Source organism: Chanodichthys erythropterus, chromosome 17 (assembly GCF_024489055.1).
Source record: "Chanodichthys erythropterus isolate Z2021 chromosome 17, ASM2448905v1, whole genome shotgun sequence".
In the NCBI taxonomy this organism is placed as follows: Eukaryota; Metazoa; Chordata; class Actinopteri; order Cypriniformes; family Xenocyprididae; genus Chanodichthys; species Chanodichthys erythropterus.
This window is the reverse complement of record NC_090237.1, coordinates 6,091,405-6,104,765: the sequence shown is the minus strand read 5'-3', so window position 1 is coordinate 6,104,765 and position 13,361 is coordinate 6,091,405. Positions and strand designations below refer to the sequence as shown.

General features: G+C 35.8%; 1 protein-coding gene across 2 annotated transcripts; it reads right to left on the bottom strand.

Moving 5' to 3' along the window:
• Positions 1-4,109: 4,109 nt before the first annotated feature.
• On the bottom strand, positions 4,110-7,743 carry LOC137005256 (uncharacterized). 2 transcript variants are annotated; one of them, XM_067366074.1, is made up of 6 exons: positions 7,500-7,743; positions 6,612-6,731; positions 6,315-6,392; positions 5,289-5,336; positions 4,997-5,115; positions 4,110-4,834 (listed from the first exon to the last, which is right to left on the bottom strand). In XM_067366074.1, the coding sequence occupies exons 4-6, from the start codon at positions 5,289-5,291 to the stop codon at positions 4,243-4,245; spliced, it is 714 nt and encodes a 237-aa protein (XP_067222175.1). In that variant the 5' UTR covers positions 5,292-5,336; positions 6,315-6,392; positions 6,612-6,731; positions 7,500-7,743; the 3' UTR covers positions 4,110-4,242. The 2 variants fall into 2 exon arrangements, with proteins under 2 accessions (XP_067222175.1, XP_067222176.1); XM_067366075.1 differs by lacking the exons at positions 6,612-6,731; positions 7,500-7,743 and having other exon boundaries at positions 6,315-6,394.
• Positions 7,744-13,361: the final 5,618 nt, after the last annotated feature.

The following is a 13,361-nucleotide window of genomic DNA, read 5'->3' as shown; positions in this document are numbered from 1 at the left end:
CACTGACCCAGTAGTTGCATTCTGTCTGAAACTGTTCTCGTAGTTCGTTGTCGATCTGCCCTTTCTCTGCAGTTCGAGATCCCCACACAAACATACACCTGTGATGTGACTCAGAACTCTCATGCTCGGCCACACGCTGTTGTGCGTGCTTCCAGTCATTAAAGCCACAAGAGGAAAACGGGGAATCTTTCTTCTCAGAAAACAAGAGGCACACAAAACAAAATGCACGTCCCTTCGATGGAGAATAAAGCATCCATTCCCGTGACACAGATTCACCATTTGCAAGCTTGCGTGTGAAAAGGCTTTTAGAAAAACTCCGTTTCTGGTGTTTGTACTGTTTTTCTGATGCAGAAAAATCTGCATTTCTGTTCTGGCATATTAAAGGTCCTTTCTCAATCCAGTATTCCCTGGCTGCTTCTTTAATGCAGCCCCAGCAACCTGGATCTGTGCTTGTGTAATCCGGTTGATTTGAGGGTGAAGTTGGTACTTGTTCACTTGCCGTGTCATTCTCCAAGCTTTCCTCAATGCAGTCATTTAAGATGTCAGAACTTTGTGGTTCATCATCTAATGTCAGGCTGGGGGCTGTGTAAGATTTGAAGAAGAAAAAAAGGAAACGTGATTTTAAATATATTAAAAATGTATTAAAACATTTTAACAATTCCATAATTAATTATTTAACTTACTTTGTCATATAAAATTGTACATATAAAAATGTGTAGCATTAAATTGTATGAGTTAACGTTATGCATTACAAACTAACATGAAATAACAGAGAATGAAGGTAAATAAGTGTAGGTGAATGTACACCTTTACAAAATGTTCTGTGTCTTTCCGCTTGTGGATCTTTCTATCAGGCTGGTAAGTTCATTTACATTTTTTACAAATCTTAACTAAAATTAAGGCCTACAGCCAAATCACAGCCATGGAGATTCAACTGTATGACAACAGCACTCTTTTTTTAAGGTGATATTTATAAATAGACAAGGTATGAATCTTCACTGGCCTGGATTTGATTTGAATTCGATTCAGAGGGTAACAATTTGATTATAAAATGATTATTGATGCATTATAGTGTACAGATTATCATTAACCAAATGTAAATAATTACTGCATAGTCTTAAGTGTATTCATTACAAATAAATATATTATTAATGCTACAAAAGTTTAATCAAGAGCAGTGATTCCCTCTTTGTCTTTTGTTGTTTGATTACCATTCATGACATATACAGCAGCATGCTCATTAAGACCTAAATCACGGATGTAATATGATGTAACACATCAGATATTTTTCGTATGTGCGCCACAATTAATTCAGTATTGCATGATGTCTGTGAGGGTTTTCTGCACACGCGCTTAGGGTGTGTCAGTCAACACGAGTACAGAGATCTTTTTCATGACTTATTATTGCGATTAAAAAGTAGTTTTAACATCAAGCACGTCCCACATGATTTTCTCATTCATGCATTTTCTTTTAGTAAAAAACGAAATGTGCCCAAATATCTTGTTTTAAAGAAGTGATACGAACATCAGGCGCAATTAAGTGCTTGCTTCTGAAGCCATACGCAACTTTAATATATGTAACAAGAGTGCTTTATTTAAAACATCATGTTAATATGATAAGGCCTATTTAATTACATGTATGCAGAGTCGTTCGCATCAACATTGCAATACATAAAAATTATTATAATCCACAGCTCTAGAGTGGTGGCTAACTAACTACTGGGAGCTCAAATAAGTTAAGTTTAAAAGGAGTTAATTATTTTGATAGACTATCATATCTAGCTACTGCTGCTAGCCTGCTAGTATATCACAACCTACCTGTAAATGGTGGTGATTCCCTTTCCCCTTCACCATTATCTGCATCTTCATCTTTCCCTGGGCCTGCGTTAAAATATGATGTTAGTTTCGGAATTTTTTTTAACAAACTGTTCTGACGTTCTACTTTATCTTGTGCTGTTTTTCTTTTTTGCGAACCACTTTCATATTTACGAGACATTGTTGTCGCATTAGATTAGCAATTAGATTAGTTAATGTCATCATTAGAATAGGCGGCAATTATCTTATTAAGAATTCAACGTCTGTATGTCACGTGAGTTCGATACAGGCCAATCACTGAATGCCTACAGACAATGATGAATTTTATTGGATTTCAGACAAGACATTAAATAATGCCCACTGTGACTGATGATTGCAGGGTTCATTGAGTGAGAGGGTTTGACTGACACTTCTCGAGCAGGACTTGCAACGCCCGCACGTGCATTCAAAGCAAGTCGATAAAGCGTAATTTTAAAGGGACAGCCAACGAATTATAAAATCCGATTACAATATTTTCCAGCATCATCGGGGCCCTCCCCCAGCCCGGGGCCCTGGGCTTAAGCCCAGGTAAGCCCGTGCATTAATGCGGCCCAGAGCGTCGACAGTTCCCACGAAAGGGAACTACACACAGAGAAAAATCCTAACCCGCGGCAACAACTTAAAAGTCGCCCAATCTCTCGGGAAAACTGTGGACTTGGCAACACTGATGCTATTGGTTATTTTTTAAAAAGGGGAGGAGCTGTTTGAAATGTCCCACAATATATATATATATATATATATATATATATATATATATATATATATATATATATATATACATATATATATATATATAGAGAGAGAGAGAGAGAGAGAGAGATGTTTTGTCAGCCAATTAGTGTTTCTATGGTTCATCAACACATATATTAATATCTATATATAGACTTAAGCAGTTGTTTTTGCTAAACTAACACAATAATAGGTGAATGCACAACATTAAAAAGATTAAAAAGTTAGCATATCTTAAATCTTTTAAATCTTTTAAATTTGAATCTTGGTGTAATTCATGAGCAGAAAGTTTAATTCACATGCCAAACATAACGAGTCACCCTGGACTGCAAATGTTGTGAGTCTACATTTATCAAAATGGTCTGCCATGTGGAGCCCCGCACGACATGCATGAAAAAAATTATAAATTGTGCGCACGATTTACTAATTTGTTCCCTCGATTTATAAATCATGCATGAACAAAATAGTAAAGTGTGTGCAATTAGACAATTAGATCACTAGACTCAAATGTCCACAGTCACCAGATCTCAATCCAGTAGATCAGCAGCTACGCTAATTGTTCTCCTTTTGCTTTTCTGTTTTACCTCGGGACACCCGCCCTGAGGTGACTAGAGAGTACATCAGCTTCAGTTTGGATCCAGCCTCTTAAGAAGACCTCAGATGACCATCACCTGTGAAGAGACGGCGCCAGCTCCTGCGAGGACTTCAGGAGACGCAATCATCTAGATCAACATTCACATTGCACAATCTCTATATCCTAATTTATTGTTAATGTAATTCATTTTCCAGGAGCTCATTACTTCTACCTTCAGTTAAACTGCTAACAGTGATTGTAATTACCTAAAGTATATTATTTGCTAACTACATTCTTTAAATTGTAATGTTGACATCCATTTTCTGTAAAGCTGCTTTGAAATTATATGTATCGTGAAAAGCGCTATACAAATAAATTTGAATTGAATTGAATTGAATAGATCAGCTTTGGAGTGTGGAAAGGGAAATTTGCATTATGGTTGTGCAAACATGTCAATTTGGAGCAAAACCTCTGAGGAATATTTCCAGAACCTTGTTGAATACAATGCTCTGAAGACAAAATTGGGTCCAACCTGGTATTATCAAGCTGTCTGTTAATAATAAAGTTTCCAGTGAGTGAATATTTTCCTATCTGAGGAGAGCTGCTGTTAGATCAAAGTTTGCTCATGGTGAGATGTGGCAACACTGTTTGACATTCAGTTTGGTCCATTTTTTTTTTTTTTTTTTTTATTACCCGGAAAGCAATTTCTCTTTTTCTGTTTGTTTAAAATAAACTCATCTCCAAGGCCTGACGCTGGCACTCACTGTCTGTCCTCACTCACCCCAACACAGCCATTTTCTTTCACATCATTAATGTTAATAATGTGCCAGTTCCCAAATAAATACAAACCTGCACTGTACACAATATACCCCCTTTATGCCTGTAAAAGGCCTTGTTATGTGCATTTCTGTACTCTCGTCTTGAAATAAAACTCAGACACAAAGGTGCCAAGCAGAAGAATTTTATTTGTTCAAGTGGGAAGCAAGATTATTTTTTAAATGCATTTTACTTCTTCATAAGCATGATCTAAGCATTTCAAAACAAAGGATCTTAATACTGAATCAAGAAGCAAATGTTAAAAACTATTAGATCTCTCTCGGAGGCAAACAGTGTGCATCTATGGGAGTGTTTCCTTCCCCTTTACAAGCATAACACTGATTCTCACTCACACAGCGGAAGAGAGGAACATGAGCCACAATCTGCTTAAACTCAGCCTGAAGATCTTTATCAATGTCAAACTTCCAGAAATTCTTAAAGACAAAAGCTTTAATGCCATCATGTTCTTTCCAGTTCCTCAGAGCATCTAAAATGTTGGCCCTGCTTGTCGGATTGAGACACGTGTCAACACAGGGAGAATCAAATGTGTAGAAAATAGAGCAGCCGTCTTTTCTTTTATTCAAAAGTCTGGTCATGGGCGAGTTGTCAGCAGGATTCAGCAGGAGAGACTCTGAATGCATTTTGTATTTCCTCATTTTCCTAGTTCCTGCAGCGATGAGCTCTGAACCTTGGTAAAGTGCGTTTGTTTCATCAGTAATTGCATTTTTCACGTTCAGAGCATTCTCCTGAGTCAGGAAGTTGTTCTGCGCAGGAATGAAGTTCTGTTGACACTGATGCTTCGGCACATTGATGGCTGCAGCGTACTGACGTTCAACTCCATCATTATTGACTCTCTTATAGCTGGAGAACAGTAAAGTATCAAGATCAAGTATTGACTAATGACACACCCCAATCTTTTGAATCCATGCCATTTGACAGACTGCTTCTCATTTCTCTACCTCCACTTTGTTGCTTTACTTCCTCATTGCTTAACTTTAAACTTTTAATTGGAGACAGACTTACTTCTGCTCGAAGAAGTTAATAATACGGGCGAGAGTATTGATGTCCACAGTTTCAACACTTTCTGTCCAGTTGGGAAGCAGAAAGAGCAGCAGGAGTCCACTCAGAAACATAGTGAACTTCTGAAATCACAAAACAACACACACAGAGAAAAACGTAATAAATTGTGAATATAAATATAAAATGTGCATAGTACATTATAATAGAAAAACAAACCAATTCAAATTTACATACACATACTACCTCTCACTGTATTAATAATAATAATTGCTAGTAAATCTTGAATGTGACTGACCATGTTTTTGTTGTTCCAAATCTTCAAGTGCAGAGATGCTGTGTGAGTCTTCAAAGAAGGAGTGATAAGAGAGAAAGAGGAAGAGGGGTGCCATTTATTCTGAGTCAGGACCAGCCCTCTTCTTGAAAAGAAAAAGACCATAAAAGATAATAATAATAATAATAATAATAACACGTTTTGTTTTGCTCAATAAACAGAAATGAATATTAGAACAAATATTATATATTTTAATTATATATTTTATATTTTCAGTATTTTAAGCAAATTTGCCAATTCATTGGAATTTAAAGCAATATGTCACTCTGTATGTGATGCACCTGAAATTGGTGGCCTGCGGGTATATCACAAGATAACATTTACTCATTCTGACACAATCATGAAGACTCACTTTTTAAAACCGTTTCAGTGATTCTGATTTCAGTGGTCACATTCTGTTGACCAACAGAAAACTGCTTGGTTTTGGCTTCTGTTTGAGAAGTAGGCCTAATTATGTTGGCTTGTGTTCAAAATTTCAAAATGTTAATGGACTGCAGTAAATCTCTGCAATAAAACTTTAAAAGATTAAGTAGCATTATTTTGGAGTTGATTAAATGAACAAGAAGTGTCGCAGGTGTAATTCCACAAAAGTAGGGGGCAGCATTGCAACAAAAATAAATCAACGGGTATCTCAGGATATGCGATAGTGTGCATTTATATGAAATGATGAGATAATGAGAGGGGAAACCTAGAAATTTAGACCAGTATATATGTGAACAGTTTAAGTAAGTCTTTAACTGTACTAAATAGTGCAGAGCCAATGGAGCTTTGCTTTGAATCTATTGTATTTGTTGGGGAAGTAATTACCAAGCTACCTGGTCATTGTCACAGACACGCCAGGCTCCAACACCCACCAATCACAACGCACTCCATCTCCTGAATCCTGATCATGCACACCTGCACCTCATCAGCTCACCAATCAGCACCACTACTTAAGACACTCACACACGTCCTCACATTGTCCAGTCTTGTTTACATCATAGGACTTACCTCAAGGACTCCCTTTGCTACTTATGTGTGTGAGTGTCGTCTGTCTCCATCGTCCCCGCTCAGCTACCAGCATCATTCCTGCAATTCACAAAAGGACAGTATCACTGCTCATTATTTACCTCTATGACATCCACGTACTCACCTGTGTTCACCTGTACCTCTGCTTGTGTCTAATAAACAATGCTATATGTGATCCTCTGTCTCAAGCTCCATCTGTATTGTAACAGTCATATTTTGTTTGAAAGACGAGCTACATTATACTATCTTCTTATTTAATATGAAAACCGTATCACTCACAGCTGTTTTAACAGCTCTCTTGCCTGCAAAAACTGCATTGTGTCATGATGTAAATTCCTGCATCTTTCATCTCCTTTGAGTTGGGGGTTCAGCAACTGATCAAGGAGTTTTGATATTTTCCTGGTGAAGAAAAACAAAGATTTCAAAACTTTCTTTGTTTTTATTTTTATTACAAATAATTTATTTGCATCATAATCATAGATATTAATATTCAAACTGTAGATTTCTGTTAATTTGGTTTTAATATGACATCTTGCTTGTATTATACTCTTAAAAAAACACTCAAACTGTGATTTAAAAAAAAAAATCCTAAATATAGTAAACCTTTAAAAATGAGATAAATAAGGAAGCTGGAGTCAGATGCTTTAATTAGAATCTTTTTCCTTGTAGGATCTCAAAATGGAATGTCAACTTCAATTCATGAAGTTATATATTTTAAGGCTATTTTTAGTAGTTAGAAGTGCATGACTAATTTCAGTAAGTCTGCCTTGACTCTTGGATCACTGAGTTTGTGTTCACCGTTTTATTGCCCCATTCATCACTGTCCTTTGAGGTGAGACTTCATCTGCTGCCAGCTAAATATCAACAGATGCCAAAATGATGATTATTTCTAGCTGTACCAGAAGAGGGGAGTGTTTCCCACACCTTCACAAGGCTGATGTTCACTCTCACTCACACAGATGAAGAGAGGAACATGCGCCACAGTCTTCTTTAACTCAAAGTTCTTTTGAAGATCTTCCATGGTTTAGTTAGATCAAAAGATTTTTGAAAAGCTTTCATTGAACTGCTCTTTCTCCAGTTCTCCAGGCTGGCCAGACTGTTATAAGAGCTCGATTCATTAAAGGGATAGTTCACCCAAAAATGAAAATTTGATGTTTATCTGCTTACCCCCAGGGCATCCAAGATGTAGATTACTTTTTTTCTTCAGTCGAACGCAAATTATGATTTTCAACTGCAACCGCTGCCGTCTGTCAGTCAAATAATAGCAATAGATGGGAACTTGAACAATAAGAGTCGAAAAAACTTCTATTGACAAGTCCAAATTAAACCCTGCGGCTCGTGACGACACATTGATGTCCTAAGACACGAAACGATGGGTTTGTGTGAGAAACCGAACAGTATATATCATTTTTTACGTATAATATACCACTATGTCCAACTTCGTTCAGCTTCCTGTTAGTGAGGTCAAAAAACGCGTTGTGATGACGGAAGTGATGTCTCGCCCATATACTTCAATGAGCGCGAGACATCACTTCCGTTGTCAGAGCGCGATCAGACCTTACTAACCGGAAGCTGAACGAAGTTGGACATAGTGGTGTATTAGAGGTAAAAAATTATATAAATACTGTTCGGTTTCTCGCACAAACCGATCGTTTCGTGTCTTAGGACATTAATGCCCTTACGAAAAAGAAGTTTATTCAAGTGTGCTATTAGCATACTTCTTTTAGACTAAAAACAAGAAAGTATACTTTCAGTCTACTTCTCAGAAATATCCTTTATGTACTTCTGAGAAATATACTTAAAATTGCACTTATAAGTAAGGAGCTATGGAGCTCATCGGGTACTCTTGTTTTTGTTGACGCCAAGGAGAGACCCTGTTGCAAGTTGGGACAAAGTATTTGGTGTAGCCTTTCTTTGCACATTGTTGCAGTTTTGTTTTGTTTGTTTTGTACAGTTTTTGTTTGTATTCCAGTATGTAACCTTGTAACTTCCCCAACACCTCAAAACCACCTTTATGGGATCCACTAATCCTCTGACCAGCTTGATTGTAATTATTCCCTCTGACCACTGGGCCATCTATTACACAGCCCATCTGGGACCAACAACTATGCCACGTTTAAAGTCACTTAAATGTCTTTTCTTCATTCTGATGCTCGTTTAACTTCAAGTCGTGTCATCCAGGTTTAGACACCCAAATGCATTGAGTTTCTTCAATGCTGATTAGATATTTGCATTAAAAGCAGTTGAATAGGTGTTACCTAAATGTGTAGATATATCAGGCTGTTAAATGCAAAAAAAAAAAAAAACACATTCTTTCAAAAAACTAACAAACAAAAAAAGACTCAATATTAAATGTATCAAAATATTATCATTTAATTTAGCTTAATGAGCCCAAAATGTATTTATCTTTCTGTAAACTACAAGTATATTTAATATACTACTAAATTATGGACATATTTAAATGAAGTCATGTAGTATTTGAATTAAAATACTGTCATGACATCTGTTTCTCTCACATAACTGTGTTCATGGATGGATACTTGTTGCATTATTTGTGAAATGTGCAAAACAAAAGTACTGGCAAACAGAAGTACTTTTTGACAATTGAAGGACTAATATAAACACACACACACACACACACGCACATACACACTTGCTTCTCCCATTCACACCATCTTCTCTAAATTTTACCCTTTTTTTGGGGGAATGTTATTAGGGAATGAATTTCTTATCTTATTTTTGTTGTGTTATTAATCTAGAACTCAATGGCTCCACTTAGTGGACTCTTTCTGATTTTACTTTTGACTCGAAGTTCACAGACTCTGGACATTCATATTGTTTGTCATATTGTAAACTTCTTTGAATAAAATTAAGTATGCCTGATATTACTGCAAATAATGAAAGTTTCACATTTAACGTTCAGCTATCAGAATTTCAGTACAGAAAATCATCCACAGAAACACGCCGTAGCCATCATAAGAATCAATGTGAAAAAGGATTTTTCATTTACACATGACAACTTTCTAACTGAGAAGAAAGCTTATGTGGAAAAGAATATAAGATAGAAAATAAGTTACATTTACAAAGGTAAATATTTCATTGTGACAGATGTTAAAACATGGGATTTAGTATACAGGCGAGTGTCTCGTACTTACTCACTATTGATCACAAATTATGATTTTCAACTGCAACCGCTGCCGTCTGTCAGTCAAATAATAGGAGTGATTGGGAACTTGAACAATAAGAGTCGAAAAAACTTCCATAGACAAATCCAAATTAAACCCTGTGGCTCGTGACAACACACCCTTACGAAAAAGAAGTTTACTTCAAGTTCATTTTATCAAGTATACTTAAGTAATGTTAAAGTATATTTTTTAAGTATACTTTATGTAGTAAGTATACTAGTATCAATGTACTAGTAAACTTGTAAGTGTACTATTTTAATACCGCTTGGGACTAAATTGGCCCAACTGAAGTATACGTTAAGTGTACTATAAGTGAACGAGTAGTATAAGTATTAAGTATAAGTAAGTATAAGTAATTATAAGTATACTAGTAGTTTACTATTTTAATACTTGTAGTACATTTTAGTATATAAATTGAAATATACTATCAGTAAACTACTAGTTTAGTGTACTTGTAAGTATACTTGTAAGTTTTCTTTAAGTGAACATAACATCATACTTATAGTTTACTTTTTATATATTATTTTTGGCAATTTAAGTATACCACTATGTTCCTATTTGGGTATTATATTTTATACTTGAAATACCTTTAACTGTACTTGAACTCTTTCTATTTTAAAAACATTTTATTCTAGCTTCATGAATCCTTTTTTATTAACACTCAAATGTGGGTACGTTTTTTATCAACACTTAAATGTGGGTAACATTTTAAATAAAAAGCTGAGAAAATTGCATTTTTGTCAAAGACTACGTGCGGTTGGGATTCAGAAAGATGATCAAACACAGGTAGAGTAGATCGAGTCCATAAATACCCCCAAAGCTTCATAGTCCTCATAGTCCACAAAACGTTTGGCAGTTTTTATTTACATGCTGTTTAATGTTTGATGATCACTTTATTTTATACTTGCATGAGTAATCTTCTATTGCTTGTTTCAGCTTCTTCTTTTCCTGCATTTTGATCTGGAGATTCTGTACTCTTTCAGAAGATGTAAAACAGCGCCCCCTACCATTATATAGCCTGAAAATTCAATCAATGGTGAGCAAAGAGGGAAGTAAATTCCTATGTACACTACCAGTGGACTAGCCTACACAAAAATTCAGATACTCAGAATTAGGAATTTATCTGTTTCTTTATAAATCAATATTTTCCGAACAATGTACTTTTATATTATATTTTTACAAATATACTTTTAAGTATATCTCGATCAAAGACTGAGTCCAAGTATAGGCCAAATATACTTAGACTTTTCTGTCAGTATAAGTCAAGTATACTTAAGTGCAATTTTAAGTATATTTCTCAGAAGTACATAAAGGATATTTCGGAGAAGTAGACTGAAAGTATACTTTCTTGTTTTTAGTCTAAAAGAAGTATGCTAATAGCACACTTGAATAAACTTCTTTTTCGTAAGGGTGCCTTTTTTCAGCGGTTCAGGCTGCTGCTGGTGTAAAGGTGTGGAGGATATTTTCCTGACACACTTTGAGACTTATACCAGTTGAGCATTGTTTAAACACCACAGCTTACCTGAATAATGTTGCTGACCATGTCCATCCCTTTATGACCACAGTGAACCCATCAACTTCAGGGATAACACACCATGTCACAACTGGTTTCTTGAACATGACAGAGAGTTCACTAAACTCAAATGTCCTCCACAGTCACCAGATCTCAATCCAATAGATCACCTTTGGGATGTTGTGAAATGGGAGATTCACATCATGGATGAGCAGCTGACAAATCTGCAGCAACTGCGTGACGATATCATGTCACTATGGACCAACATCTCTTAGAATGATTCCAACACCTTGTTGAATCTCTGCCATGCTTTGAAGGCAAAATGGGGTCCAACTCAGTTCTAGCAATGTGTATCTAATAAAGATTCCAGTGAGTGAATATTTTCCTATCTGAGGAGAGCTGTCTGTTTGATCAAAGTTTGCTCATGGTGAGATGTGGCAACACTGTTTGACATTTGGTTTCACGTGAAGGATCTGCATGGCAGTTTTTTACCAGTCGATACAGTCATGTGTAACCTCAAAAACTGAAAGCTGTTGCAATCATCATCAATTTGTATGTCTGCTTTTTCTCATAGTTGTGTCTATGGAATAGTCTGTCTTTATTTTCTGTATTACACTTAGCCTCATTTTCCACTTTTTTTTCCAGTGTGTTACCCGGAAAGCGATTTCTACAATTTCTCTTTTGTTTTTTTAAAATAAACTCATCTCTAAGGCCTGATGCCAGCACCCACTGTGTCTGTCTTCACTCACCCTGTTTTCGTTTTCTTTCTTGTCATTTATGTTAACAATGTACCAGAGTTGCAAGTTGGGACAAAATACAAACACTACATAGATCTGCACTGTTCACCTCAAATCCCTTTTGCATTTTGCCTATAAAAGGCCTTCTTATATCCTCCCTTTTGACTCTTTATGACACACATGGGTGTTTGTGTGTAGAGCCCTTCTAAATTTAAGGTTTTGTTTTTTATAAAAGATCTTAATGGGAGATTTATTATTATTATTTTTTTTTTATTGAAAAGAAAAGTGTTATAAAAGTTATTTGCTTTTGTGATCAAGTGTATTTGAATATTTGAGTGTGGATTCACATTTGGGATCACAACCATTATTATTTTTTTATTTTGAAGGTGAAGTTATTTGCAAAGTAATTCATATTTTGTTTGTGTACAAAGTTTTAATGCTGTTAAAATTTGGGGAAAAATTACAGAAAATGTATTTTTATTTCATTGGAAATCTGATTAACCAATGAGGTGCTCTAATGGTGACCCCTTGAGTTTGAGGGGCGGAGTCAGGAGAAGGAGGAAGAATAATACAGTTTAATGTCGTTCGTAGAGAGTTGAGTGAGGATTAGTAACACAAAAAGACTGAACTTAACGATTTTAACAGTTAAGAGACTGTAAGAACTGAATATCCAAAAAGTTTGAGTTCAGAAAGTGATTTATCTTTGGTTTTTGAAAAGGCGATTGAACTAACAAAAGTGATCGAAAGTGTTTGAGAAGTGTGCACTGATGACAGAGTGATCGGAAGGAGAGATCAAAGCTGCTGTGTTGCCGTGGCAAATCGGGATTCATTCGTGGATGGAGAAGTTCGTCTGGACATGTTGATCGTCGTCGCTGGATGCCACCAGTTTGCTGCTGTTCTTTCCTTTGTGCTTCCTGATTTGGGATCGGGAACGATTTCCTGGAATCGCGTTTTCTCTGGATCTGTGAGTACTCAGTGTGGTGTCGAATTACAAAGAGCTCCAACATAGCGCGCCAACGAACAAACTAAAATCCCAGCTGGGTAGAATACATTACTTTGGGTTTATTGTGGTTTAATGTGATTTTCTGGATTTATGTTTATGTGATTTCATTAATTGAATTTCATTTGAAGAGAAAGGAAAAAAACAACGACTCAAAAGAGTTCCAGTTTTAATAAATGCATGTTTATTGTTCAGTTCACATCCTGATAATTTTTTTTGTTTGATTGTTTGTTTGTTTTTCTACTTCCACTGTCTAATTATAAAACACTAAACTAACACTTATAGTGATATCTGAAGACCTGGGTTTTTTTTATTGAGTAAATTTAGAAATGTGCCTCTTATCAGGTTATTGTTAATTTAGTTCCCCTAGATATAATTCTCATATTTTTGAGCCATATTTATTGGTGAGAGGGCTACATTTTTGTGGGGGCTCGTCCGGGATCATTCAGATTATTCGGATTGTGTTTACAAAAACAGTGAAGTTGTTTGAAAAATTTGAGAGCAAATTATTTGCATACTGTTTTTTTTTAGATTGTTGTCTAAAGTGATTTAACGCTTAACAGCCATTACCTGTAATCTGGGCACATATCGTAA